Source organism: Dioszegia hungarica (genome assembly GCF_025882075.1).
Source record: "Dioszegia hungarica strain PDD-24b-2 chromosome Unknown MKK02contig_8, whole genome shotgun sequence".
Classification (NCBI taxonomy): Eukaryota; Fungi; Basidiomycota; class Tremellomycetes; order Tremellales; family Bulleribasidiaceae; genus Dioszegia; species Dioszegia hungarica.
The window spans coordinates 1,708,409-1,731,006 of NW_026515770.1; the positions used below are offsets into that span (position 1 = coordinate 1,708,409).

Genomic DNA, 22,598 nt, shown 5'->3' on the forward strand with positions numbered 1-22,598 from the left:
GGCGATTTCATTACTAATTGGTTAATTACCGACCGCGGCTGCTTTTGTAATCGCCACCCCAGCAGGCCAGCCACCCGCCTGATCGTCTACGCCGACCTGCGGGCATTCTAGCGGAACAGAGCCGTGTATACATCTCTACAAGAGCAAAAGGAGCGGAAAGTATAGCATCTACGTCGCAGTCATGGTCGGGGAATTAGTGGGTCGTGGTTCGTCTATGGTGATGATCTCCTACTCCTGAGATCTCCGCTCGCTCGTCTCCTTTTCCGCTCTTCCGATAAGCCTCCGCTTGATCAAGCGATGATACAGCATCCCCCCACTCCACTCCCCTTCTTCTTCTTCCCCTGATGACTGTCCCGCTTCTCTATGCCGTCTCGGTCGTATGCGGCGCCTACACCCCCATGGCCTGCGTCTCGGGTGAGAACGGCTGCGCGGGTTGCAGCTTCGAAGACTTGGTCGACCCCTTGGTTGTTGAGGGCGGAGGTTTCAAAGTAGGCTTTGGCGCCGATGGAGTTGGCGACTTTTTGGCCCTAAAGAATCAGCCTCGGTCTACACCAGCTCACGGTGAGAAGCATCATTATGGCACAAGTCGGTACTCACAGTATCCCTGTCTATGAAGTTGTCCACGCTGAACGTCCCATTCCCCATCGCCTTATCCCTCAGATCCGTCTTGCAGGCGACCAAGATCACTGGGATAGCCCTCCCGCAAATCGACCGCACCTCTTCTATCCACTTCATGAGTCAGCTTGAATCACACAGACATCGATGCGAGAACGAGCTGACCTTTTGTGTGACATTATCAAGCGAGTCGGGCGTATCCACCGAGAATGCGATAAGGATGACATGGGCTTTGGAGTATGACAATGGACGTAGTCGCTCGTATTCTTCTTGACCTCTATTGTAATCAGCTTTGGTCCCTGTGATTCGACAACATGGATCTTGAAGCTCACGCTGTATCCCACAAGGCCAGCTGGATAGGCTTCCCGTCCAGCTCGATCTCCGTCACATAATTATCGAACACTGTTGGTTCCTGTCATAATCAGCTCCCAGCTCGTTCCTCTCCTTTGGTGGTCTCGTGGAGGCAGAGAGCGCTCATGGGTACTTACATATGCTTCTGGGAAGTGCCCGACGGCAAAGACATTCAGCAGTGAAGTCTTTCCTGCAGCTCCATCTCCAACGATGACCAGTTTCCGACGTATCTGCGGGGGCGTCAGCTATCGCTCCATCGAGCCGTCCACCGAGAGTGTCAGCCATCCAGAGCAACATAGTGACGACGGCTCACTGCTCTAGAGTTCCCAGGTGTCCCGTTTTGGGCGGGCGTGGCCGACATCACCGTACTATGCACGGATGCGACCTCCTATTCTCCGTACTGGCGAGGATTCCAGGCAGACAGATGCTGACTGCAAGGCGCCCGGCCTTGGTGTGACGAAGTATGGGAAGGAAGGTTTCAGGTGCGGCCCGTAAGCAGTACCAGCAAGTCAGGGACGGGTGTGTGTCCCGAAGATGCGCAGGCGGAGGGGGCACAGCTTTGAGAGGAAGCTGCGTTCCGGTAGATGACAGACCCTCGAGATGAAGTGTGATAGGTAGACTGGCAAACGAAGAGGGTCGAGGATGGAGATAAGGCGATGAAGGCTTGCAGCTGATGGGGTGTCCGGCAATTGTCCCTGCTGGACACGTTTTCGAGGTGTACCGCCTCGTGTTCAAGCGGTGAGAAGCGACTGGGCCGTTTTCTTTCTTGATGGGACAGTGGCAAATGGGCCCGTTGTGGCCTCTCCTGCTGTATCGTTGACGGAAGGCTTTGGACAAGTGCCCTTGCGGGATATAACGAGGTGTGAAGGAAGATTTACAGTACTTGCAAAAACGGATAAGGTTTCAGAGCGGCGACACTGTAGAGCGGCCGCGGGAGGTTGGGATGATGTCATCTGTCTGACATGAAGAGATCCCCCCGACTTCTCTCCGCCGGCAAATAATTCGTATGGGCGATGGCGGGGTGATTGAGGCGCTATGACAGGTGGTCTGGGTCCTGGAAGTCCTGCTTCATTGCATAGAGGTCTAGTATCTAGTCTTTGAGGCAGAAAGATACGACGGCGTATCTGTTGAACTAGTCAGCGAGATCCCCCTCCACTCGATCGGAAGCGTCCAGGCGCGTCCCAAGCCCCGCGCATTCTCGGTGTGTCAAGCACCTCCGGAACGGAGATTTCACCAAGCGGATAGGGATGTGGGCTTGGGTCGAGCCTTGGAAGCGTTGACTGACTCACTTTCCTGATACCCTCCAGTCCGGTGACTTTGCCCCTATTTCAGCTTCGACCCCTTCCGCGAGGCCGCATCTAACCAAGTCAGCTCAAGACAAGCGGGATCAACGCAGAAGACTCGCATGGTATCGGCTTTGTTTGTTCGCAGACTCAAGAGGGGGAATCTTCCCGCCAACGGTCCTGCTCATTCAGCTTAGGCTCCGCAAGTCTTCCATCCAAGGGGTAGCTCACCTAAGGCCTCTGTGAACGGCGTAGTAGCTGGCCACTTGGCATCACCGATCAGTCTGCACCCGTGAGCTGACGAGCACCTCAGTCAGTAGGGAGAGTCCACGACTGACTTTCGATAATTCAGATCCCCCTTGAAGATGACCAGTCCGCTCTGTGCGAGCGTCTCCACCAATCCTGGATCAACAGCCGGCATATCTTGGAACGCATGCTGCGTTGTCCAGAATCCGCCTTCTGTGGTGTCCGCTCCGAGGGGTGTGGCGGTAGGGACGGAGAGCTTGAAGACGCCGCTTTTGAGGTGGGATTGCCATCGCTCAGAAAGGCGGGCAAGGTCGGTGATCTGCTCGAGGGCGAGAGAAGGGAAAAAGGAGGCATCGGAGAGGGAGGTGATGGCCCATGTGAAGTCAAAGGGGAGGACGTCCGAGACGAACCAGGGGATGGCTTTTGGGCTTGGAATGTCAGCTTTCGGACCGACGGCTGTGAGCAGTGAACTTACTGGAAGACTACTGTCGAGACGAAAGGAGTACATGAGACCAGAAAGTCCGCCAAGATGAGGTCAGTGTACAGCTCGAATCCAGCTGAGGGGTATCAGCCACGCTCTCCTGGCTACACGGCCAATGGAAGCCCAAACACACCGTTGTCGAGCACGATGTCAACTTGGCCGCCCTTCAGTCCCTTCAAATGCGCCCAGACCTTCGGAAGGTCATTCCGAAGGATCATTTTGGCCTGCTCTGCCTGTGCTTCCGCGCCGACCGCTTGGAGCTTCTGCAGGTCCTCATACTTTAGGTCGACCAGGAGTGAGAGGTCCTATAGAATCAGCTGGCGGAACTCCGTCGCTATCGACAATAGTAGGTAGCTTACTGTCGCGTTGCCCCAGAGATCTGCTTGGACCATCTCCCTGGCTCATCAGCTACATGATCATCGTACTCATCATCTTCATCGTCTTCCTCATCGTCTGCACTAGCGCCAGCGCCAGCGCCGGTCCTGGGAACTGTGGTCCGAGGTGGCCGTCTCGACCCCGACCCGGGTCCCGAAGGCGCGAACGGAATAAGGTTACATACAGAAAGGCAATCTCCAAAGGGGATCCAGGCTGTTCGAAGTCCTTGCTGAGTTCCGGCTGATCTACCATAGCATGCAGAGCTTTGGCCAGATCTGATGGGCAATCAGCCGGCGTTTCTATTGTGTCAAACGAGCAGGCTCACGCAATATCGCCAATGAGCTCGAGCGGTACGTCTCCGCCTTGGAATCGAAGAACGGATCATACTCTTTCCATTGCTGAGTGAGCGCAAAGAATGTGCGTACTCTCCGATAACTGACCATCAGCTATTGCTCTTCTCCTCATGATTTGAAAGCAGTCCGCAAAGACTGACAGGTAGCATTCCGCAAACAGCCAGTTCATTGTAAACCAGCGTTTGTCGTCCTCGGGCAAAGCTGCCAGCTCGTCATTGTAACAAGCTATATTGCCCCCGCCATCTTGCTCTACTGGACTGATACGTCAGCTGTGTTATGACTTAGAGATCTACTGGGCAGGGACTTACGACAAGACCGCGTTCTTGCCCATCTCATGTTTGAGTGCCGACAGCTTGGCGACGATCTCCTTCCCCTCCTTGATACTGTCTTTGGTCTCGCTATCGTCGGCACTGCCAGACGTGGAGAGCGTATGAAGACGGTTTGTTACTGTTGAGACGATGCTAGTGATGATCACTGGCCATCTGCTGGTCAGCTATTGAGCCGGTATGGCCTTGTATTAGTCTGCTGCGTACCTTTTGACGACAGTAGTATAGCTATCAGTAGGTCAGTAGGAGTATCTTTTCCAGTATCAGAAGTTTCTCACGCGAAGCTGTACCTATCAGCTGCGCCTTTAGGGTGTGGAGGAGTCTTACCTCTGCTTGTCTTTTGGTGAGTATCGCTCAACAGGGAGCTGGAAGAGGTCTACCATGTTGCGATTATACAAAGCGGTCGGGCAGTCCCTGGGGCGAGATGTCGGTTCGGTTATGATCGTAGATGGTCGCTTGCGGTCCTTCTGTATCACCTAGGGAGTCACCTAGTCAGGCAAGCGAGATGTACAACACCTCGAAGCGGTCCAGAGTCAAGCTGTGACCGTTCCTCGCCCAACCTCCACTCTGTGGAGCACCACACCCAAAAGTCCTCAAAGCTCAACTCGATCTCTACTTATCTTCTCTTGCCTTCGCTCATATCAGACCATGGCATCCCCAATAGCATCCTCCTCGTCTCACACCCTAGACGATGAGTATATCGACCACCTCCTGATTCTGTATGCGTCGGAAACGGGGGCTTCGCAGGATACAGCGGAGCGAGTGGGGAGGGAAGTACGAAGGAGGGGGAGGAGATGTGTTGTTCAGAGTATGGATCGTTATGATGTGGTGCGTTCTCCCAGCTCTCTTCTTGCGGGCATCTGGAAATGTATGACTACGAATACTAATCTCGCAGATGGAGCTGCCACACGTGCCTCTGGTGGTCTTCATTACCTCAACTCACGGCCGAGGAGACCCACCACCGACAATGCTTCCCCTCTGGACTGCTCTCTTACGAAAGTCCCTACCGCCCGACATCTTGGAAGGTGAGCTAGGATGATTCCATCCCATCGTCATAGCTGGATGAGCAAGAGCTGACACTCAGGCGTCAATTTCGCTCTCTTCGGCTTGGGTGACTCTTCCTACGAGCGTTTCGCTTACGCTGGCAAGCTACTACATCGCCGCCTTGTCGCCCTCGGCGCAGAGCCAGTCCTCGAAGCTACGTACGGAGACGAAAGAGCCCCAGATGGTATGGAGCAGGCTTTCGTCCCCTGGCTGGAGAGCTTGATGGAGGGGGTCATACCCCATCTATTGCCTGTACCAAAGCATGCGAATACGGAGCGGACTGATCTCTCGGAGCCTATATACCGGATGAGTCTCCTGGACGACGAGACGGATCCGACTCAGCTGGCGAGATTGAGTCTGGATGAGGAGGGTCGACCGAAACGGAATGGCGGGTCAAATGGGGATAAAGAGGGAGTCGAGGGGTCAATCGCACCCGTCAGGGTGGAGGATGCGACACGAGGACAAGCGCACGAGGTGCTCAAGCCGGACGATTGGGTCTGGGCGACATTGCAGCGAAAGGAGAGGGTCACGGCGGAGGGGTGGTGGCAGGACGTGAGGGAGCTGGAGCTGGAACTCGAAGGTTCCACGGAGTACGTTGTCCTTAATTCTACTTGTTTCGGGACCACGCTGACATGATCAGAGCTGAATACCTCCCTGCCTCGATAGCCAACCTACAGCCGGCGATGAGCACTGAAGAGGTGGACGCGTTTCTGGCCGGCCAAGCGCTGGTCGACATCGCCGATCGTCCGGTCTCGATCCGCTCAGCGCTGCCCGATCAGCCTATGCCCTCGCATCTGCCTCCTTCTGGCCATACAACTACACTTCGACGTCTACTCACCAATCACCTTGACCTTCGAGCGTCTCCCCGGAAGAGCTTCTTTGAGTGGTTGAGGCGGCTGAGTGGGGATGAACGGGAACAGGAACGGCTAGATGAATTTATCTCTGATCCGGTAAGCTGACGCGAGGATTTTCATGCGAGACAGGCAACATAGCTCACATGTAGGATGAGATCCATACTTACGCCACCCGACCCAGTCGGTCGATTGTCGAGACACTAGCCGACTTTCGCGAAGTCCGAATACCCTTATCGCATATTCTCGAGATCCTGCCTCCCCTACGGCGGCGGCAATTCAGTATAGCCAGTAGCTCAAGCGTACGCATCATCCTTTTCATTGGAAGGAATACGAACTTGAGCTGACTTTTTAGGCGCATCCGGGAAGGGCCCAGCTGCTCATCGCCATGGTCGAGTACAAGACGAATCTCAAGATCCCACGACGAGGACTATGCTCCTCATGGCTGCAAGATCTCCCCGTTGGCGCTCGGATACCCATCAAGATCTCTGCGCCGACTCTCCATCTGCCGACCGATCCGTCGACGCCCGTCATTCTGGTGGGGCCAGGAACTGGTGTGGCGCCGATGCGGGCGTTCCTGGAGGAAAGGGTCCGACAGGGCGCGGCAAGCAGTGAGTGGCCCCGCCTTGTGTGCCGCCCAACCGACCCGAAGAGATCTTCGTCATCGAGCTAGACAGAACTGTTCTGCTGCCGGCGGGTCACGATACTGATCGTCGCCGCCCGGATACGTTGGAGCGGGAGCTAACGGAATAGATACCACGCTGTACTTTGGCTGTCGGTCTTTGAGTGCCGATCAGTACTTTGCGGCCGAATGGGAGCAGTACCGCAACCTCGGCGCAAGTGTCCGGGTCGCTGCGAGCAGAGAAGGCGCGGAGAAGGTCTACGTCCAGGATCTGATCCGCGAGGACAAGGAGAAGATCTGCGATTGGATTGTTAAGAGCGGCGGGCATGTCTACATATGCGGGTAAGCCAAGCGCTCTCTTGCTGGCTCCAGTGGCGGGGTATCATTAGGGCTGATATACAGGTCATCGAATGCCATGCCCAAATCCGTCCGGGAGGCATTGGCTTGGTGTATTTCGACGGAGGGAGCGGGGACGTTGGACAGCGAAGAGGCGGTTGCGTACGTCGAGCAAATGTTTGAGCAGGGTCGAGGCGGCGAGGAGAGCTGGTGAATGTTCATCTGTTAGACTAGCATTCTGTAGTGATCAGATGCTGCAGAGACTCTGTCAGCCGATAGTGTTGCACCGTAGAGTGGGGACGCCGGTGGGGGACTGAAGATGACGCGGAGGCGTGACGTAACGGTCACCCACGTCCATTTTCGTCAACAAACTGGTCGTATGCAATTGTTGACGTCTCCCATATAGCCATCTACCATCTTCGACATGTTATAATAGCCCTGTGAAGTCCGCGAATCCGCTTGACCACCCTCTTCTCCACGCACCCTGTCGAGGGCTCGTACTCGGACTCGCCATGCAGACAAAGTCTCTCCCCGCTCGGACCGGTACTGCTTCCGACCGAGCCCCTCTCCCCCTTCGACATGTCCTCGCGACGTACACTTCCTCGCACCCTCTCCGCTCGCCCTCCCCTCTTCCGCCGTCATCTCGAGTTGACCCCAAGCTCGCACAGAAGCAGGCCCCACCCTCCGCCTCTTCTCCACTACTATGGACAATTCCCACCTGGATCGTCTTTGCTCGGTTCGCCCTCGCCAAGGGTCTCCACATCATATGGTCCCTGCTCAGTCACTTTCTCTTCGGCCCTCAACGTCCCTCCTGGGGATATCGGATGACATTGATCACCTCTTTCATGCGAAATGTAGCGGAACATACCAATCTGGCGGATATCATCCTCGTTCGGAGGCTTATATCGCTCCATCAGCTCATCCCGCTTCCGGCTGATGCGGTCGTCACGCCCATCACATTCACGGTGCCTCTTCGTACGGGTGAGGGCCTGGCTCGGGGGTTCTTGCGGGATCTGGACGGGATGGAGACGGGGACGCGAGAGTTGACGGGCGAGTGGGTGGTGGGCACGGATGTATGGAAGCGGCTCAAGGGGGATAGGCGGGCTCGGCAGGAGGCCGAGAGGAAGAGGAGAAAGTCGAGGAGGGCGTCAGGTCTGAGTCCGGGAGGAGCGTCGGCCGATGCTACCCCCACAGCGGGTGCCCAGCTCGGTCATCCTCGGACCCTGAGCGGGTCGTCTGTACAGGATACGGTACAAAGACGGGCGGTACTGGAGGGACTGCGCGGGCGGCACAGCCCAGATATCGATAGCGATACCGAGTCGACAGCTTCGACACGGAGGGCACCGTCGGGCGAGAGGGTCATCTACTACATACACGGTGGAGCATACTACGTCGGTAATGCAGCTACGCATCGGCTCATAACTATCGGAATCAGCAAAGCCTGCAATGCACGGGTATTCGGTGAGTCCGGCCAAGACGGTGAGAAATGTCCGCATAGCTGATTAGACAGCTATCACATATCGACTCGCCCCAGAACACCCCTTCCCGTTACCTCTCCACGACGTCTTACACGGATACCTCCGCCTCCTCGCTCCTCCGCTCTCCATCCCGCCAGAGAATATCGTTATTATGGGCGACTCGGCAGGTGGCGGCTTGAGTCTCGCACTCTGCATGTATCTTCGAGACGAGGGGTACAAGTCGCCCGCTGGACTGGTGCTCATGAGTCCATGGGTGGATCTGACGATGAGTTGCGGGAGTTGGGATGAGAATGGGGGAACAGACGTCGTTCCACAGCCCAAGGCGGATGGTAAGCTTCATACCCGCGAAAATCTCTTCAGAGGTTTGAGCTGACAGACAGATCACCTCAATCCGGTCGGATGCTACCTCGGTCCAGACGGAATATCAAAATACATCACCCACCCCTACGCGTCGCCCCTGTTCGGCGACCTCTCGGGCCTACCACCCATGCTTATCCAGTCGGGCGACTCGGAGGTCCTCCGTGACGAAATCACGCTGCTCGCACACAAAGCTACGCTCTACGGTGATGACATCACGCACGAGCTGTACGAGGACATGGTACATGTCTTCCAGACCTTCACCTGGTTACCCGCTGCAAAAGCTGCTATCGCGAGTATCGGGCGGTGGGTTCAGGTGACGCTCCCGAAGATAGAGGAGGCACGGCAGGGGAGCAAGGAGGCGGGTGCGCTGGGTAACAAAGCTGCGGATGGAATGGCGGACGAGATGGAGGCGGACCCACATACTGTCGAGAGACACGCGGATGTAGGGGACAGACTGGCCGAGGGGGTTAGGGATGTCTTTGCGGCAGGAGCAGCGAGCTGGTCCTCCCGGACCAACGGACTCGGACTGGACTTCAACGATCGTCAAAGTCGGAAAGGCTCCGATATCGATCTTGCACAAACGCCAAGGTCCGGCTCGCCTACACCAACACCCTCCAGAGCGATGTCGCCCGCATCTCGGCCGACTGCGGCCCTATCCTCGCAGCGACATACAGACGTCCCACCACCTCGTGCACCTCGGTTGCGGCGGTCAGTCACCAGTCTGGCGTCGGTCTCGTCCTCTCAGGTATCGCTTACCAGCGCCGCGTCTCCAGCAGCTCATACTGTACGAAGACGCCGTCCTACCGCCTCATTCCATACCTCATCCTACCCTTACCCCTGGTCACCTCCTGGTCCGTCTTCCCCAAGATCAGTGGGCCATGCGCGCGCACCGAGCGGTTCATCCTTCTCCTACTTTCCCTCCCACCCCTCCTCGCCTACTCCCTCATCACGTCGGAGGCTTCGGTCCCCCACTCTTACCCAAACACCTCCCTCCCTGCGAGAACGAAGTCAAAGTCACTCGGATATCCACTTTTTGGTCGAGGGGTATGTGGAAGGAGGCGCTGCGAATGAGACGACGGTGTACGCGCCAGGAGGAGAGATCAAGAGTGTTGGGGTGCTCGGGGATCTGGAGGATGGGGATGACGGGGCTTGAGGCAGGAGAGCGCAAGCTCTGAAATTCGATTTTGCGGTGCAGCAATCTGGCAATTTCCTACTGTATCATAGGCATTTGTATGTAACTGGGGGCTAGTAGCCAGCAAGACATGTATAACAGCTGCATACCAGCTGCATGGGGACGCATCATGGGTGCGCAGCTAAGCTTGAATGGACATGAAAAGTCACCACGGATTCAGTGACACATACCCCGTGTGTTTCAGATTGTCGGGCGGGCTTGTGGCGGCCGGAGACGGTACTTTCTCTCAGCGGTCGAAACTCCGGTACCTGACCGGCATTCCGTTGTAATGTGGCATCCTTTGCGACCACTGATGAGCAGGGCTGCTGAGATCTGCCCAGCTGAGAGCGGCGGGTCCCCGTCATTGACTCAAACATCAAGCGCAGCTCATCCACAGTATGACCGAGATCTTTCTGCCGGAGCACTACGACCTGGTCGCAAGACCTCTCGCTATCGCCTTTCAGACAGAGGATCGGCTCGAAATCCTCCGGCTACTCCGTCCTATCTTTCCCCAGCTGGGGCTACACGAGACACCCCTCCCTCATCCCATTCTCCCCGTCATCCGGAGGTCTGGCTGGCGTAAGGTAGTAAGTGAGTGAGCGGTGCTTTAGCCTTCTTGTAATTGTGCATCCTTGTGGCGAATTGCTTCAGCCTGGCTGCCAGAGATGTCTGGATATTGCCTCAGGATCTTCAGCCATAATGTTCAAACACGCAAATGGGCCAGCACTGATCCTATGAACAGGGTCTGGCGACGTCTCCTGCGCTCTGCTGTACCTCTTCTTCAGCTTCGCGGTCCTCAATTTCACCGAGTATAAAGTCCCCACCATCATCATGGGCACCTACTTCGTCCCCACGGCAACTCGGGCCTGGTTAAACTACCGACTGCCTCTCGCCAGCCGGGCTGGTATTCGTCGGGAAGAGGCCGGTTGGTGGGGAGTGTTGTCAGACACTCTCCACGCGTTGTGTGGGGAGAAGAACTTGCCCCGCGAGGTCGAGGAGGATATTATCAAGGGTGGTATGACTTTGACAAGTCAGATAGGGTGCAAAGTGGAAGAGCTCGAGGTGATGTCAGAGGCCAAAGTGCGATTCACCAAACGGGAGGAGCTTGATATGGCAAGGTTCCGGTTGGACTTGGAGATCGCCAAGATCGAGGGAACAAGCGCAGCGAACCTGCGGCAGAAGAGGCGGGAAAAAGAACAGGAGTGGCGGATGGAGAGGGAGAAGAAGGAGATGGAGGCGGCGCAGGATGTGGAGGTGACCAAGGACGATGACGACGACGACAAGCTCAAGGAGGGCGGTGAGGGCGAGGCGGAGTCTTCCGAGGGCGACGATATCCCCTTGACCTTCAAGGAGTTCTCCACGGCCGCCAAACCCATGAAGGTCGTGATTAGTCCGGCGAAGGCGACAAACCCGGTCGAATTCAAGGCGAACAGTACGCAAATGAGTACCGGGTAGGTGCGAGTTTCCTCACACCAGATGTCGGAGCGCTAACAATTCAGAAGCTTTGGCTGGTCGGCATCTAAGAAAGCCACATTGCCGGTTGACGGTATTGAGCGAGACGTGACGGTGAGTACGAGCTGCGCGATCCCAAACATCTCATGCGCAGTGGCTGACGCGAAACAGATTACCGTCAACATCACCCTCATCGACTCTGGCGAGAAGTCCAAGACCGCAGCGAAGGCCGGGGCGTCAGCCTCCCCTACCAAGGCCAGCACGGGTACAGCTTCCATCCACTCCCGCCATTCTCCAAGGTCCAGCTGACTTCGTAGCGACCGCCAAGGGGACAAAGAAGAAGCGCAAAGCGTCCGAAGAGTCTGACCAGGAGGAGGACGGATCCGAGTGATGCGATCCAATGGAGTCAGTTTCATAGGTATCGTCGTGCACAACCATTTCCCGGCAAAATGTAACATAAGAAATCGTTGTAAATAGTCATCCCAAATTCCCGTTATATGCAAGATCGTTCAGCAGACATCTACCCGAAGCTCCTGAGTTCTATACCCTTCTTCTCCGCGCCTAATCCGCCAACTGCCTTCTGCGCCGCCCCTCCCCCCACAGCATCTCTGATCCCCTTCTCTAGCCTACCACGATCCGCCTCCTCCATTCCCATGGTGGCATCTCGGAAGGCCTTTGGGTTATTTTGCGCAAGCCCGAGAAGTGTGGTCGTAGCGATCAGGTGAAGCTGCGATTGCTGTCCCGGAGATTGGTCGAGCAGTAGTGAGAGACTAGGGAGAAGGACCGAGTAGCCTCGAGGTCGAAGCTCCTCCGAGAGACCGCTCGTCCAGGTCACCAAAGCCTTGATGACCTCCTTGACTCCCTCCGCGGTGGATCTCACCACGGCTTCCGACTCGGCCGTTGCGGACGCGACGACCGCTTCCGCCAGATAGCCAACCAGGCCCGGGAGGATGTACAGGCTGGTATGCGATAGGATGGGGCTGACTTGGCCGTTTGGCCCCGCCGGTCGGAGACTGGTGGCGAGGAAGGTGGTCGCGCAGTGGATAGCTGTCAGGCCCAGCTCTGGCCGCTCGGAACCTGCACCCAGGTATTGCGTTAGGGTGTAGCCGACTTGCTCGATGAGTGGTTTGGATATTTGTGTCGAGGGGGAGAGGGTAGTCATGAGGAGTGTGATGGCGAGGAGGTTATTCTTAATCTTAATACTGGCGACGGAGTTGACTCGTGTCCTGCGTTGTCAGAGGGGAGTCGCTCTGGTAGGAACATGACTTACCTCATTTCGTCAATGTTGGTCAGACAAGCACTGAGCAGCCCATGAACCACCTTTGCCCCCATGGCCCCGTTTGCCAGAACACACTGATCCACCAGCCCCTTCAGCGCCGGGAGACATGGCCCAGCCAGATCCATAGGGCTCTCCTCCCTGAGCAGGTCCGCAAAGAGGTGAATGCCGACCGCACACAGATCTCCCCGCTGGACCGGATCAATACAGTCCACGATCCAGCCGAACGCCGAGAAGCCCGCTCGGAGGCAAGCCACCCGTTCCGGAGCCGAGTCGGAGTAGTTGAAGACCGTCCGGACCTCGGCGCTGGGGATGATCTGCCGAAGGGTGTAGGTGACTACCGCCAGCGCGCGTCGGGTCTGCGCCTGATCCGTGGCTATGACGCCCTTGCGAGAGGTGACGGAGCTGGCCATTACCTCCAGCATATCCGCTTTGATGACGGCCGGTTCGCTAACGCCGACCCGGTAAGCGACGGTACAGAGCTCGTCGAAGAACGCGCCGTCGAAGACGGTGGTACCGCTGAGCTGAGGCTTGACGAGACTGGTCATTGCTCTGAGCGCGACCGACGCCATGGCGGTCGTGGCCGAGTCGCCCATGGACTTGACGAGTGTCTCAAACGCGAGCCCGTACATGGTGTAAAAGCTCGCGCAGGGTTCCGGGCGAACGGACGCGACAGAAGCCGGCTCAGCGGATGAATTATAGGTCTGCCCGTCCATTGCGCCGAGAGCGAAGAGGTCGGACTTGGACAAGGTGATGGCGACAGCGTGAAGCAACTTCGGTACGCTCTGCTCATAGTACTGAAGGGTAAGCTTTCGATACCAGCTTTGATCGATGGACTCACCGGTAACAGCACATCCCGGCCCAGGCCCTGACCCAGATCGCCACCTCCCATCCCCATGCCCATTTCCGGGTCCGCTCGCAAACCAGCGTAATCTCGCAGCGCCCCGATCCAGTGCGGACCCAAGAGCCATCGGTACGGATCGATGACATTCTTCAGGTACGTCTGTCGGACACCAGCTACTTCCAGCTCCGCCCAGGCTGCCAAGATCGAGATTTTCAGCATGACTGAGGCGTTGATCGAGAGGTTGTTGGCGTCGCCGAGAGAAAGAGTGTCTCCGTCTGATCGTCAGCTTGGTGTCTTGCTCGATACAGGCCACATTGCACACACCTTTGCACTGCTCCAAAGCCCCAGTCAACAGCTTCAAGATTCTCCCCATCCTTCCTACCTCCTTGACCACTCCGCTCCCCACAAACACCGCGCAGACCTGCACAGCCAACGCCAACACTTCCGGCGCCGAGTCGCTCCCAAACGAGGGAGTGAGTGCCGCAGCGATAGGCGCCTGGTGCTGCTCGAGCAACAGAGACCCCTCAAAGTCCGGATCCGCCGCCGTCGCGAACTTCAACACCACATCCCGGAGCACGACCAAACCCTGCAATCGGACCTCCATGACGAGCGCCGCGGAGGCCGAGAACGCCATACGGATCAGATCCGCCACGCGCGAGAAGAGCATCTGTCGGGTGGGTAGGCCGAGAGTGGCGGCGAGGTTGGGGTCAAAGTGTTCTGGACGGTTCCCGTCCGCTACGGCCTGTATGATATTGTGCAGGCACTGCAGGGCGAAGAGCTGAGTCCGCCATCGAGAGGTGAGACCGGTAGAGTTGGTGGCTGCGCCCGCTTCGCCAGCAAATGACTCGCCTTCGTCGTCGATGAATTGCGGGCCGTTCGCTTTTGCCTGTGCTGCCCGCTGAGCCGCAGCCGATGCTGCAGTGCGGGTCATGATCCGCTGGCAGAGGTCGATCCATCCGCTGGGCTGGGACGACGCCGTCTGCTGCAACCAGGCAGTGATGACGTTTCGGACCCCCTCCAGCCCCGGATCATCGTCCAGCAGACCAAAGAGGTCTTCGACTAGCTGATTTCCGCCGAGTTTGGAGATGAGGACCGCGTCCCGCTGGACGATCTGGTATAGGGCTGTGATGGTTGCGCCTTTGAGCGGTCGTCGACTCGATGCGAGGAGCGTCCGGAACTTGGCGAGAAGACCGGGGACGTCGACCTCGGCGGGCGCAAACATGAGGAATTGCTGGACGCATTTGATTGCCTCGACAGCGAGCCCCTCGTCTATCTCCTCGCCGAATTCGTGAACTAGCAAGAAAACCTGGGAGCGGACTCTACCCGGCTCCTGCAGTTCCGGACCAATGACACCCGTAATGGCATGCAGGATTCGGCACATGGCTTGATAAGCCGGTAGATCGCCCCGGAGGTTGACGCTGCCTAGGGATCCGCCATCAGGCTCATGTGTGTCCAGCAGGTAAATGCTGGATAGCATACCGAGGGTGTTGGTGATGAACGGCTCGAATGACAGGTTCGCCGCGTTGATGACCTGAGCCAAAGCGACCATCGCCCAAAAGTGGACAACAGGGTGCGGATCGGTCGCTAGCGACATGAGGATATTGACTATGGTTTTGAGGATAGGTCCGCCGGCGAGACCGCCGACGTTGGAGTAGATTGATCCAAAAGCCAGCGCGCAGCCAGCTCGGGAGTCTGGTATACGGTTGTTGACGACCTGATCGACGAGCCATTGGATTTGCGATGTGAGGTAGTTGCTGCCGGCGATGGAGCTGAGTAGGCCCATGCAGTCTGCGGCCGCTTGACGGATGGAGGGTTGGGGATCGAGGACGGCCTCCTGTAGAGTATCAGTAATGTCCGGAGTTTGGCCTGGGGACTTACCTGGAGCAGAGTCTTGATCATATCGCTGACTTGCACACTTCCGAGAATCTTCTTTGCCCTCTGTCCTGCTCCATCGGCATTGGCAAGACTCCGCCGCAGAACTGCCATAGTATTCGCGACGACCGCCTGGCGACGTCCTGGGTTCTTCTCGAGCTTCGAGGATCTGACGTGGCTCGACAGCGTTCCTAGTGACTGGACCATTCCCTCGACATTCTGGTGTGCAAACATGGCTGCAAACAGCTCGACACCAGAGTCGATGACGCCGGTCTGGGTCGGTGCGGGAGCAGGCGGCGTGGAGAGTGGCTGAGAAGATAGTAGGTCGAGGAGGTCGTGCTCCAGCGACCCTATGATGGGGTGGGATAGCTGTGGGATCAGCTGATTCGCTTTTGGAGGCAGATAATGGCTTACCTGACTCTCGATGGCCATCTCAATCTTATCCCTATTCAAGAACCCCTCGTCTTTGTCCGCCCCTTCAAGCTCTCTCGACCCCAGCAGGCTTGTAACGCCAAAGGCATAGCCATCGACCGCACCCCAGACCCCCTGAAATTGCCCAGCCTGAGCAGCAATGGCCGCCTGCGCTGCAGACCCAGAGTAATTCTCTGGGTCGGCAAACACCGTAATGGCCGCCTGAAGCAGAGCGGACTGCATCGACTCGGTAGCGCTGCTGGGCCCAAGCGAGGTGAAGCACTGCAGAACCCGCCGCCGGAGATTGGCCTCTCTCTCGACCAGACTTGGGTGGTTGCTCAGAGCCGCGGGGGAGGATGTTGCATTGGGATTCGTGGCCGCTTGCTCCCGAAGCGCTTCGGCGTAGGCGGTAGCGAAGCCGTTGACAAAGTTCAGCGAGTTGGTAAAGAGCGTGGCGAGCCGGCGAGCCACGTCGATATTGACCAAGGACTGATTGTGGCGGAGGAAGTTCAGAACCGCGGCGAGGGTGCACTCGCGGACGAGGAGGAGGAACGACCACTCGGCTCCGCCCCGCTCCCCGACCGAGGTGTCTTTTGACGTTGGTTTGGGCAGTGCGTTCCGCCACAGTACAAGAAGCTGGGGGAGGTGCATCTTGACAAAGCCGGGTCCGAGGCTCATCAGCGAGGCGATGAGGTACCACGCCACCTGCACTTCCACGGTGGATGTGGGTATGTCGTGATCCCCTGCCTTCTTGAGCAGGCTGACGGCGAGATCAAAGATCTTGGACGACATGTCGTGCGAGACATACAGCGGGCGGGAGGGCGATACCGCCATCAGGGCCGACAACGCAAACGTCTTGCCCAGGATCCGCTGAGGGAGCTCCCTCGGTGCAGCTGGGGAGCCCAGGCTGGCCAGCTCCTTGGTCACGTCCACGAGGAGGATATTGAGCATGCGCGGGAGCTGACTGGGATTGATGGCGCAGAATCGCCGGAGGGTGTAGGCAGTGGCGACCCGGACCGAGTAGCTCTCGTGCGATAGGAGCCGGACAAGCGGCTCCGCCAGCAGCTCGAGGATGGACGGAGGGGCGTTCCCGAGCTGCTCGAGGAGTCCGGCGACTTCGCCGAGACCGACGATGAGGGCGTATTTATGCATGTTGGCGGTACCGGGCAGTGTTGTGAGGGACCACTCTTTGAGGTAGGTGTTAGACCATTCCCGGATGGCCATCACCTGACCGGCCTCCGAGAGCAGTCGTACTCCGATCAGGTCTCGCAAGAGTATCCTGACCGATTCTCGCGTTGACAGCACCTCATACCGCGTCGACGTCGCTCGAGCCGGGAGAACAATCTCGTCGATGAGGTGTCTGACGATCTCCGTATAGTGGCTCTCGATATACGTAGGACCGAGGGCGGTGAAGAGGGAGGCGTAAACGTCAATGATAGCGTTCCGAAGCTTCCGAGGCGTCGCCGGTTTGTTATACGTCACAGAGAGACACTTGAGCATCTCCTGCGTGGTGTGCAGTGTCCGACCCGTCCGATCCTCTGGAGCAGATGTGATGACATTCGGCTCGTTCCCATCCACCTCTGCATCCTTCTTTACCGCCTTCTTCGTGTCCACCGCCGGGACCCCTGATCCGGGCTCTTGGGTCCTCGCGAGGAGATGCGCCAACAAGCGACTGAGGCTTCGCCGGGTGAGGTAGTCGGCCGTTTCCAGACTTTTGAAGACGAGCGGAAGGACCGCGTCCAGATTGGGCTGTAGCGGCGTTGCTGCGGTGTAAAGGTTGAGACCGACGAAAGCCTCAGCACAGGCCCGCTGGATCGGCAATGCCTTATCCTGCAGACCCGCTCGAAGGGCCTTAAGCGTGTCTTTGACCAGTGAGTCGGGAATAGCCCGCCCGGCGGAGTTGAGGGATTTGGTGAACGCCTGGATGGCATGGGTGCGGAGTATGATCGACTAAAAGTCAGCCCGCCCTCGGTGGACAACGTACGAGATTGCTGTTCCTCAGCACCTTGACCGCGGCGGTGGTGATCTCAGCCATGAAGGACATCATCTGACAGTCAGCCAACATCCACCTGGACTACTCACATTAGCCCCGAGCTCTTTGATGACCTCGCCCACGACAAACCACCCAGCAACACGCATCACATTCTCCGCGTTGCCCATGTTCTTCCCGCCTCCGTCCGTTATCCCCTGCAGTACCGCCTGGACAAAGTCGAAGAGACTCCGCGACTCGACCTTCTTATGCATGCTGATCAGGCATCGTGTGAGGAGATGGCGTATTGGTCGACCTGGTTTGGGGAGAGTTGGCGTGAGGGTAGGAAGAAGGAGTTTGAGAAAGAGAGCGTGTATCGAGGGAAGAGCCTCCAAGAGAGATTCCTGCATGCTGTCAGCCCCAAACCCCGATGATCTGACGACGACTGAGCTGGTCTTCGTGCAGACTTACCGAGCTCGCAACCTCGATAGCCTGTTCGGCTTTCCGCAACGAGTGCAATAGAGCCAAGTCCCCGCCATCGCCCGAGAACCGGGTCTCTTCGAGCTTGAGTGCTTCTACAGCATCGTCAGGACTCATCACGGTCGGCATGGCGAGTTATACAGGGAACAACCTGGCTTGAGATTGATTGATGGAGGGAGATCAGGGCTCGCGGCGGGCGTCTTGCTAAGATCCACGTGGCATCACTCCTCATTCCTCGTCCAGCCTGTTGCAGGCAGTCCAGCGCTGCCTAGGCAGCCATATATCACTCTCGCATTAGTCATCCATAATGAAAGGAGGGCAGGGCGTTGAGAGCAATCCGACAACGAAGTGAGAACGGGTCGTCATGCCGAGATCATAGCTCTTACTCCCAAATGCACTTATACATCTACCACCCATGCTCCCCCTACTGCTGCTGCGGCGCCTGGGCCTGCTGTAACAGCGTCAACCGCCCTGCCAGCTCAATCTGACTCCTCAGTAGGTTGGCCAAGTACGTCACTGTCAACGTGTCCTGCAGACCCTCCTTGACGCCTCCCTCATCTTCTGATCCAGTAGCAGTCCACCGGCCTACACCCTCGAGGAGATACCGCCCGACTTCGGGGTCGGCTTTTGCGGAGCCAGTGTTGACGGATTGGACGTAGGCGAGGGATTGGTCGAGAAGGGTAGAGAGCTGATTGAGGGACGAGGAGAGGGCGGCGAGAGGGGGCTGGGCGGAAGGGACGGGCTTGACCGCAGAAGAGGTCAAAAGGTCGACTAGTTTGTCAGCTTGAGTCCTGGCATCTCGAGATGAAAGGAAGCTTACGCGCTGGTCTTTCTGACGAAGCAAACTTGACAGCCACGGGGATAGGCAAGAAGATGCAGTTCTCCGGCTTTGACGTGATACCCAGCGGCATCGAGACGTATCCCTTTACGCCGAGACCCTCGCCCGATTCGGTCATGTTGGTGTCGACCGTCATGTGGACGGCGGGGAATGGTGATGTCTCGTTGGTAAAGTAGTCCTGGATGAGGGCAGAGTAGTTGTTAACTGTTGGGGATGTGGAATACCTATTTCATCAGCCCCGCATCCTTTGGCAAGCCACAAATACGGCCAGATGCGACTGACCATCCAACAACCTGCTCCTTGACTCCACTCCGGCTCAACAACTCCACCATACTCTGCTGGAAAGGCATGTCCAGCGCAATCTTTTCCGCGTCCTCCGAATGCGGCACCGCGAAACAGCTCCTCACTTCCACCTCTGTCCCGGTCTCATTCCGCTGACCCATCAAGGCACCGACGACCCGAGGCGCATCCGAGTCGGGGCGGCGCGAGTGATGTGTGAGGATGGAGGCGATGACGGAGGGGTGAACGTTGATCTGGGTAGGGGGGCGAGATTGGGTGGTAGGGGGAAGGGAGAGGTGAAGCGCCGAGGACGAGCCGGACAGCGACATTTTTGAACGATTTTTGTTCGCTGCTTCTGCGCCGCTTTGTGGTCCCGCGCTGCCAGGTAGTGGCCTGTAAGCTGTATGCTGTTGTTTTATGGGTGGATTGATGGACGTGTATGACTAGTTAGAACTTTTTGGATCACCTTGGACAATACAAAGCCCCGTTAAAAGCCCCGTTATAGGTTGATCCCGAAATTAGGTCCGGCTGCGAATTGTTATCGCCGCGAATCTCCGTCACCCCATGAACGCGGTCAGTGGCTTTCCGTTTTTATCGGCGTAACTTATGCCATTCATTTCACGGTAACCCCATTCGTTCTTTATTTTCCTCTTGCTCCTTCAATTCGCGTTCGTCGTCCTGGGACATGGACCATTCGAATCTCCTGCCTTGGAAGCACCTTCCAGCACTTCTCATGGCTCTTCGGACGCCCGCATGCATGAGTTATCTGTCTGCGGCTCAATTTGACTGGGAGGGTGAGATGCCGTAAGCATACGCCCCTTCATAATTCGCTCCCCTCGGTCGCGGATGTCCGTCATGTACATAGTTACTCCATTCTATGCATTGCTCTACTTCTCACTCCCCTCGCGCTCACCGACGTCACCCGTCAGCGGGCAGCCCCTTTGTTCGACCGCAGCCCCGGACTCGCAATCTACGCCGCCTTCAGGTTCTTCACCTCGTCCTTCTCCACCCACTGTCCTTGCGCATTCTTGCGCCTGACGGTGAAGCAGGCGACACCGGTATGTTCGCAGCTGGTACTCATCAGCTCTATCCCCTCGGGTGACCGGCTTGCCATTCGAGAAAAAGCTTACATCTGCCAAATGACCTCTCGGGCGAAACGGATATAGTTGAACAGGGCGAGGAGGAATGACATCCAGACAAAGACGTTCGCAGCGACCGGTGTAGACTGCACAAGCGGTCCCCTAGCTGATCAGCCCTTCTTCTCCGGGCGGAGAAGACAAGACCTACCGGTTGAAAAGCCATTGCGAGTTTGCGTCGAGAGCGCCAAAGATCGAGTACACCATCATGCCGTTCCAGTAAGGGAATGGGCTCTTGGTGACGTGCGCCAGGATAAGCTGGGAGACTTGGTACGAGAACCTTAGCCGATCAGCTCTCAATGTCAAAACAAAGCAAGGGAGAAACTTACGCCATTCCCCAGTACAGCATGAACGGGAGTAACCTCGCATCATGTACGATCCCGACCCCACCTCGGAGCTCGCCCTGCAGCCAAAGAACGAGGATACCAGTGTGGGCGAGGAACGGGACGTAGCCAAGCAGAGGCGTATAGATGGCCTTGCCGCTCTTCTTGTGGGACGCGATGACGTTGTAGTAGCTACTTCATTAGCATTCATCCCCGCTTCTGCTACAGAAGTATCGACTGACCTGTTGACGATGTTCCCGATAGTCCCTGCACCGCCAAACATCATGAACGCCACATTGATCGGGAGACCCTCAAGGCCCGCCCATCCCCTTCCAGCGAGAACGCTCTTAAGACCGAGGACTTTGTCCACCTGGCCCAAGAAGTTCATGACGTAGTGACCCGGGATGAGGCTGAAGATTGGCTGGGACCAGAAGGCTTGGCCGAGCGGGTGAATGGCAGTGACGGCGTAGATGGCGACGACCATGAGGATGCCTTCGACGGGACCGGAGAAGGCAGAGAGGTACAGCGTGCCGGTGTGGTATTCTTCCCATCTACACATCAGTGCGGTTCCGGGAGAGAAAGGGGGAAAGAGGAGCTGGACTGACGTGGAGGCGTAGAAGTTACACATGGTCGCGGCTTGGCTTGTGACAGTCCACCAGGACCGATTGAGGCCTAGGGCGTGGCAGCAGAGCACGGTCTCGAGCTAGGTCGTCAGTATTTGATCTCTGACTCCGGAAAGTCCTTTTGAAAGACGTACGGTAGTGTTGATGGCGTCTACAATGATGAGCTCAAGCACTACACAGGAGTATATGCTTGTGAAGACTCACCACAACCATGATCGAACATCTCTCCCAGAGCACTGCCCATATTCAACCGCCTAGCCTGCTTGCCGTCAATAGCGTCCATACCTGTTGATCAGCCACTCGCTTCTCGTCTGTTTCGACCATCCGAGAGCCCCCAAGCCGCGACTCACTTTGATATGCAAACAGTCCGATAGCCCAGCTGAGGTAGACCAGGCTCGGTAGCTCCTTGCCCGAGTAGGTCGGATCGAGGTAGAACAGAGTGCCGACATTCGCAAAGACAAAGCAGAGGCCCAGGAAGGTGATCTGCGCTGTCAGCAGGGACCATATTGCATCAGCATCATGATCCGAAGAGGTAGACTCACAGAGTTAGGCGCCAGGTTCCTCGGCATGATAGTGACCAGCCAAGTCCAGAACGGTCCGAGCGCATAACGCGAAACGACGCTCTTATCTATCCCCGAGTACTTGTACTGGTCCAGCCCCTTGAGTTGGGCTTTGGTGATACGCATGCTGGGCGCTAAACTGAGCTGCTCGCTGGATACGACCGGGAGGTACGGGGGCCAAAAGACGAGAGCCTTAGGAGAGGTGATATGATCAGATATCAAGATGCAAGATGAAGATAAAAGTCAGAGGGGAGGAGGTTGTTAGGATGATGACGTGCAACATAATATTTCGGGCCGGGGTGCAGGTGGCTGACGGGGAATGAGGCTGCACCGAATGGTCTTCTGGAGCGCCTCCTTGTCCCATGCACCTTCGAGACACACCAAGGCCACCCCACCCACACCCCGAGAGGCTCCCATACCAGCCGTGGCTTCTGCATACTTCATACTTCATATATTCCAGCCTTAATCAGATCTAGCGAAAAACGAAACAACCCTTCCCTTCTCGCCTGCCGCCACCTTAAAGCGAAGGGCACGACCGACGAAGATGTTGATGTTTGGGGAGGAGGAGATGGATGAAGTATAGACAAAACGAAATTAGGAAAGGGTATAAAGAGTGGTACATTAAGCAAATAGGAATGGGGGG

The 22,598-nt window shown here is 57.0% G+C and overlaps 8 protein-coding genes across 8 annotated transcripts; 3 read left to right on the forward strand and 5 right to left on the reverse strand.

Annotated features, from left to right (window-relative positions):
- Positions 1 to 290: 290 nt before the first annotated feature.
- Positions 291 to 1,327, reverse strand: MKK02DRAFT_36785 (putative Rho small monomeric GTPase; the record flags this gene model as incomplete). The annotated part of the gene is made up of 6 exons (XM_053089496.1): positions 291 to 527; positions 598 to 729; positions 781 to 892; positions 948 to 1,027; positions 1,104 to 1,211; positions 1,280 to 1,327. 6 exons carry the CDS (start codon positions 1,325 to 1,327, stop codon positions 291 to 293), a joined length of 717 nt encoding a protein of 238 aa, XP_052945429.1.
- Positions 1,328 to 2,251: 924 nt separating this feature from the next.
- MKK02DRAFT_36786 (uncharacterized protein) lies at positions 2,252 to 4,413 on the reverse strand (the record flags this gene model as incomplete). The annotated part of the gene is made up of 12 exons (XM_053089497.1): positions 2,252 to 2,337; positions 2,400 to 2,429; positions 2,481 to 2,533; positions 2,588 to 2,923; positions 2,971 to 3,052; positions 3,110 to 3,281; positions 3,336 to 3,372; positions 3,536 to 3,626; positions 3,677 to 3,786; positions 3,845 to 3,961; positions 4,013 to 4,186; positions 4,358 to 4,413. 12 exons carry the CDS (start codon positions 4,411 to 4,413, stop codon positions 2,252 to 2,254), a joined length of 1,344 nt encoding a protein of 447 aa, XP_052945430.1.
- A 265-nt stretch (positions 4,414 to 4,678) lies between these two features.
- On the forward strand, positions 4,679 to 7,097 carry MKK02DRAFT_27069 (uncharacterized protein; the record flags this gene model as incomplete). The annotated part of the gene is made up of 8 exons (XM_053087301.1): positions 4,679 to 4,858; positions 4,926 to 5,055; positions 5,115 to 5,664; positions 5,715 to 6,024; positions 6,078 to 6,227; positions 6,281 to 6,536; positions 6,679 to 6,889; positions 6,950 to 7,097. 8 exons carry the CDS (start codon positions 4,679 to 4,681, stop codon positions 7,095 to 7,097), a joined length of 1,935 nt encoding a protein of 644 aa, XP_052945431.1.
- A 298-nt stretch (positions 7,098 to 7,395) lies between these two features.
- On the forward strand, positions 7,396 to 9,874 carry MKK02DRAFT_27248 (Alpha/Beta hydrolase protein; the record flags this gene model as incomplete). Its single annotated transcript, XM_053087323.1, has 4 exons — positions 7,396 to 8,117; positions 8,223 to 8,344; positions 8,394 to 8,690; positions 8,742 to 9,874. The coding sequence occupies 4 exons, from the start codon at positions 7,396 to 7,398 to the stop codon at positions 9,872 to 9,874; spliced, it is 2,274 nt and encodes a 757-aa protein (XP_052945432.1).
- Positions 9,875 to 10,290: 416 nt separating this feature from the next.
- On the forward strand, positions 10,291 to 11,735 carry MKK02DRAFT_44355 (uncharacterized protein; the record flags this gene model as incomplete). Its single annotated transcript, XM_053092892.1, has 5 exons — positions 10,291 to 10,483; positions 10,635 to 11,343; positions 11,392 to 11,458; positions 11,516 to 11,609; positions 11,662 to 11,735. The coding sequence occupies 5 exons, from the start codon at positions 10,291 to 10,293 to the stop codon at positions 11,733 to 11,735; spliced, it is 1,137 nt and encodes a 378-aa protein (XP_052945433.1).
- Positions 11,736 to 11,864: 129 nt separating this feature from the next.
- Positions 11,865 to 18,325, reverse strand: MKK02DRAFT_44356 (putative clathrin-coated vesicle protein; the record flags this gene model as incomplete). Its single annotated transcript, XM_053092893.1, has 9 exons — positions 11,865 to 12,570; positions 12,615 to 13,417; positions 13,462 to 13,739; positions 13,789 to 15,298; positions 15,343 to 15,705; positions 15,751 to 17,697; positions 17,732 to 17,794; positions 17,830 to 18,120; positions 18,188 to 18,325. 9 exons carry the CDS (start codon positions 18,323 to 18,325, stop codon positions 11,865 to 11,867), a joined length of 6,099 nt encoding a protein of 2,032 aa, XP_052945434.1.
- Positions 18,326 to 18,620: 295 nt separating this feature from the next.
- MKK02DRAFT_26379 (JAB1/Mov34/MPN/PAD-1 ubiquitin protease-domain-containing protein) lies at positions 18,621 to 19,642 on the reverse strand (the record flags this gene model as incomplete). The annotated part of the gene is made up of 3 exons (XM_053087185.1): positions 18,621 to 18,967; positions 19,017 to 19,258; positions 19,317 to 19,642. 3 exons carry the CDS (start codon positions 19,640 to 19,642, stop codon positions 18,621 to 18,623), a joined length of 915 nt encoding a protein of 304 aa, XP_052945435.1.
- A 641-nt stretch (positions 19,643 to 20,283) lies between these two features.
- MKK02DRAFT_25276 (CDP-alcohol phosphatidyltransferase-domain-containing protein) lies at positions 20,284 to 22,081 on the reverse strand (the record flags this gene model as incomplete). Its single annotated transcript, XM_053087013.1, has 10 exons — positions 20,284 to 20,383; positions 20,444 to 20,554; positions 20,601 to 20,729; positions 20,779 to 20,964; positions 21,015 to 21,323; positions 21,378 to 21,475; positions 21,530 to 21,546; positions 21,600 to 21,680; positions 21,746 to 21,878; positions 21,938 to 22,081. The coding sequence occupies 10 exons, from the start codon at positions 22,079 to 22,081 to the stop codon at positions 20,284 to 20,286; spliced, it is 1,308 nt and encodes a 435-aa protein (XP_052945436.1).
- Positions 22,082 to 22,598: the final 517 nt, after the last annotated feature.